This window comes from Oncorhynchus tshawytscha, linkage group LG09 (assembly GCF_018296145.1).
Source record: "Oncorhynchus tshawytscha isolate Ot180627B linkage group LG09, Otsh_v2.0, whole genome shotgun sequence".
In the NCBI taxonomy this organism is placed as follows: domain Eukaryota; kingdom Metazoa; phylum Chordata; class Actinopteri; order Salmoniformes; family Salmonidae; genus Oncorhynchus; species Oncorhynchus tshawytscha.
In genome coordinates this window covers 54897956-54902783 of record NC_056437.1, presented here as the reverse complement: position 1 = coordinate 54902783, position 4828 = coordinate 54897956, and the positions used below count along the sequence as shown (strand labels likewise).

Below are 4828 nucleotides of genomic sequence, written 5' to 3'. Positions count from 1 at the left end.
TTATATGCAGTGGAAGTGAAAGAACTAAGAAGCCTTTTGTGTAATTGTATGTGTTTTATGGTAAACCTGTTTGAACAAGCAAACCTTCATCATTTAATAAACCTTGATACAAATAGCCAAGCAAATAAACAAACATACCTTCTCCCCCCCAAAATATGGACCACATCCTCAAACACTTCTTCAAAACAGCATGGTCACAAAATGGTTGCTCTCACACAAAAGACTAGTAAAAGCAACGACCCCGCACAGCCTATAAACACAGAACCTCCCCTGAAAACTTTCGCCTGTTCTGGGATTTATACATTCTACCGGTTCACCACTATTTACACAGGAAACACTGCCCAAAACTAAGGTTGCTAGAAATGATTTATATGTACACTAGATGACTGTTAAGGGGTGCTGTGTTGAAGCCACCGCATCTCCAGGTTGGCACTCCCCACATTGTAAAAATATTTTGGAAGCTATAGAAATGAATTCATTAATGTCAACATTAATTTTGTTACATTTATTCTATTACAGTCATTCTTAATGCATCTTAATGCATACTTTTAAATGATATTATATATATATATATATATATATATATATATATATATATATATATATATATATATATATATATATATAAACATCTTAAAGTATCTTTTTTATTACTAATGTTACTGTCCCCACTACAACAATTCAGGGTGTATATGCATCACTTGATACTACCACGTCACAGTAGGCTAAAAAAACAGATAAATAATTGTGTATTTATCTCATAACAATGGTATCCTGGTTCAAATAGCAGCATTTGATTGATCCTTTTATTTCAATGAGCACAAAGGAAAACTCGGATTAGATTATACTCATTCAATTCAATGTTCTTCCCGATGCTGAAGAAGAGGGTGGGGATGCCAAGGATGCTCTCGTGCAATGCCATTTGTCGAGCTAACAGCCTTTTCCAGATCACGTGGTAATGTTGCCGGATATTGATCCACATCTTGCCAACGGTAAAACCATTCATAATCGTTTTTTAAATTAATCTCAAAATTTCACATACTTTACACGTGTTATTCTATTACGGGGATAATCATATAGTGCCTCATTCGTTTACGATTGATACCTAATTTCATTCGCAATTGGCGGATTTGGGCGACAGACAACACATGCAGTGACTCGCTTGGCTGTCGCATCACAGTTCTAGCATCCATTCCTGCATCATGCACTGGTGTCTTCCTTTCCGATTTCTTCTAACATTACTATCGTCAATCTTGGCACTAGGAGACTCTGGATTTGCACAACTTGATGGTACTCCACCTTCAAAAATAGGTAAAGTAGCTAGCTCTATTTTGTCTAGCTAACGTAAGTTAGCTATAGTTTTGCGGACATGTGTGGCTTGCAGTGCTGCTAACGTTAGCTAGCTGGGTTTGCTAGCTAGCTAATGATAAGTTCGCCTAGTAGTTTTCGGGGGGCTATTCAGCCACAGAGAAATGGAGTTACCAAAGCTACCAAAACTGCCATGTAAATTCCCTGGTTGGGGATGACTTGTTTTTTTTTGACAGATCATTAAATTGTAGCATACTGATGTGTTTCATCTGATGTCCACAGCCATTGTAGGCGCTGGGATAGGCGGGACCGCCACAGCGCATTTTCTAAGGCAGCACTTCGGGCCAGAAGTGCACATTGATGTGTTCGAGAAGGGAACAGTCGGAGGGCGCCTGGCCACAGTCACCGTGAACCATCAGGACTATGAGTCCGGGGGCTCCATTATCCACTCCCTAAACCTGCACATGCAGGACTTTGTCAAGCAACTGGGTGGGTCCATCGCTGTCCCGTTCATAGATGGTACATTTTAGTACCACCGCTTTTATCTGTCCAGATCCCTCTGAGAAAGTACAAGTGAAGACCACAAAGACAAAAAGGTGTTCTGTTCATTGCCATTACATGCACACCAAAGCAGAGGAGAAACTGATGGTTGTAGGATAATCTACCATACCCGTAGGCTTACTGCTTTGCTGGTAACTACAGGATGCTGTTCCACCCATCACACTATTCTATTTTTGTTGCAGGTCTTAAGTATCGTAAGAATGTGGCAGGGAAGACGGCTGTGTTTAACGGGGAAGAGTTCATCCTGGAGGAGACTGACTGGTACCTGCTGGATCTGTTCCGCCTGTGGTGGCGCTATGGCATTAGCTTCATCCGCCTGCAGATGTGGGTGGAGGAGATCATGGAGAAGTTCATGAGGTGAGCGGCAGCAGGGGAAGAGAGCTCAGACAAGACAGACAGGGGAAATCCTTCTCGCTGTAAATTGGTTTACTCTTGATTTCAGAGCGCTGTCAAGCTATTCAACATGCCTTACATCCCCTATACAATCTGTCGCTCTCTTTTCTGTGTCTATGTGTTCAGGATTTATAAGTACCAGGCCCATGGCTATGCCTTCAGTTCAGTGGAGGAGCTGCTGCACTCTCTGGGCGGGTCAGGGTTCCTGAATATGACTCGCTGCTCTCTCTCTGAGTCTCTGCTGGAGCTGGGGGTGTCACAACGCTTCATTGACGAAGTCATCGCCCCCGTCATGAGGGTCAATTATGGACAGAATATCAGCATCCCAGCTTTTGTCGGTAGGAACTAAGGCCAGGAGGATACCAGTATTGCGATACTCATTAGAATTGTGGCAAGGAAACAAAACACAAAGTGGATTTAACTTATTTAAGAAAACAGCCCTAATGTTGGAATGTTGAAAACAAACATCCAAGCTATACCACACAATATTCTACATACAGCAGGTTTTTAAAGGACCGAAGAGTAAGGTCTGCTTTATATTTTCATTTTTGCCATGGGAAAAAATATAGCGATAATGGTGTTGTCGCAGCCTTCGTAGGAACTCGAAGTACATTTATAGTTGTTGTGTGCCGTTCAGGTAATAACGTTCTGCCAGTCTACCACTGCAGTTGCTCATCATGATCAATCATGTTCACATGTTTTAATCTGTGTTATAGGTGCCGTGTCATTGGCAGGTGCACAGGCCAACCTGTGGGCAGTGGAGGGAGGGAACAAGCTGGTTTGCTCTGGGCTGTTAAAACTGGCTAAGGCCAACCTTATCCCGGCCCAGGTCACAACCATCTCCCCCCATGCAGCTGGTAAGTGACTAAACATAGAATTATGTTTATAACATAGCATTAACCAAGGTGAACTGGCATGTTTTGCAAAACTGCGTTTTAGCACAGATTCATTTACTTGCTCTAATCCCATTATTTCTTTACCTGAATTGAAGGAGAGTCTACCCAGTACCAGCTCAACTATGCCACTCTGACTGAGAAAGGATCTGAGTTCTATGACATTGTGGTGGTGGCGACTCCCCTGCAGTCCAGTGTGGGCTCAGGTATCTCCTTCCAGGGCTTTGAGCCTCAGCTGCCTGATATTGCTGGTTCCTACCACCACACAGTGGCCTCCATCGTTCACGGCTACCTCAACTGCTCCTATTTTGGCTTCCCAGACCCCAAGCTCTTCCCCTTTGCTAGTGTTCTCACCACAGACTCACCGGGACTCTTCTTCAACAGTGCTGCTAGCATCTGTCCCGTCAACATCAGCACTGGATTCCGCCGCAAGCAGCCCCAGGAGGCTGGTGTTTACAAGGTATTCTCCCCCCAACCCTTAGATAAGCCAGCGCTGAAGACACTGTTCAGGTCCTACTACTCTGTGCAGGTGACAGACTGGCAGGCTTACCCACGTTATGGGAGCACCCAGGACCTGCCGCCAGTTGTCCTTCATGAGAGCCTGTACTACCTCAATGGCATCGAGTGGGCCGGCAGCGCCATGGAAATGAGCTCAGTGGCAGCCAAAAACATTGCTCTGCTGGCCTACCACCGCTGGAGCAGGCAGCTGGAGATGGTCGACCAGAAAGACCTGATGCACAAGATCAAGACTGAGCTGTGACACGCCAACTCCGCAGACCCAGGCTCCGCCGGCTAGCTGCGGGGATTGTTTCTATGGAACCTTGCTGAAAGATGTTGTAGCATGATGCCTAACCCTAAGGAGTTGTGTTTTTATTAAGGTCCTGCTGCTGGCTGCAATGCAAAATAAAAACATGTTTTAATTTAATGCCACGTTGCATTCCATGGAAAGTGGCTCATTCTCAGCTGTTTGACTTGATATTTCATGGGGTGATATTTCATAGCCTAGTGGTTAGAGCGTTGGACTAGTAAGGTTGCAAGTTCAAATCCCCGGGCTGACAAGGTACAAATCTGTCGTTCTGCCCCTGAACAGGCAATTATAACCCACTGTTCCTAGGCCGTCATTGAAAATAAGAATTTGTTCTTAACTGACTTAAATAAAGGTAAAATTAAATATGTAAATAATATGGACTTTATTCAAACTAAATGCTTGTAGTCATAATTCTGATAAACAAATACAATATGGTTAGAATTGATTTACTTAACTAAACTACTGTCAATAATGCACTGATTAAAGGCCAGTTTTATTAATTGCTTTTATTTCTTCATGAGTTCAAGTAATAACAAACTGATTTTACACATGTGTTTGCCTGATAAGAAATTAAAATGGTTGTTCTTAATTTTTTTGCTCTGTCATGCTAAATGCTCAGTGTCATCTTTACTTCTGTTTTTTGTTTCTCCGATTCACTTTCTGATGCACCATATTGCACCATATGGCAATCTAGTTTTAAACTGAGTTTAAAAATGGAACTTCTGGAAGCAGCTTCTGCTGTTGCTACAGTCATCAACGCTTGAAGCCTGTTGCATAGTTGTTACATAGTTGCATCTCTGCTGCATAGTGACAAATTGGAACATTGTTATCTCTAATGACAAATATAATACTCCTAACTGCATTA

General features: G+C 42.9%; 1 protein-coding gene across 1 annotated transcript; it reads left to right on the top strand.

The window, feature by feature from the left end:
- The first annotated feature begins 941 nt into the window (after positions 1-941).
- LOC112258288 (prenylcysteine oxidase-like) lies at positions 942-4552 on the top strand. The gene is made up of 6 exons (XM_024432564.2): positions 942-1311; positions 1591-1797; positions 2052-2226; positions 2389-2600; positions 2979-3119; positions 3254-4552. Exons 1-6 carry the CDS (start codon positions 1203-1205, stop codon positions 3913-3915), a joined length of 1506 nt encoding a protein of 501 aa, XP_024288332.1. The 5' UTR covers positions 942-1202; the 3' UTR covers positions 3916-4552.
- The last annotated feature ends 276 nt before the right edge of the window (positions 4553-4828 follow it).

Coding starts and splice junctions, on each gene's coding strand:
- LOC112258288 (XM_024432564.2), top strand. CDS start 1,203: ATGCACTGGTGTCTTCCTTTCCGATTTCTTCTAACATTACTATCGTCA. Junction 2,227..2,388: donor ATCATGGAGAAGTTCATGAG/GTGAGCGGCAGC, acceptor CTATGTGTTCAG/GATTTATAAGTACCAGGCCC. Junction 3,120..3,253: donor CATCTCCCCCCATGCAGCTG/GTAAGTGACTAA, acceptor CCTGAATTGAAG/GAGAGTCTACCCAGTACCAG.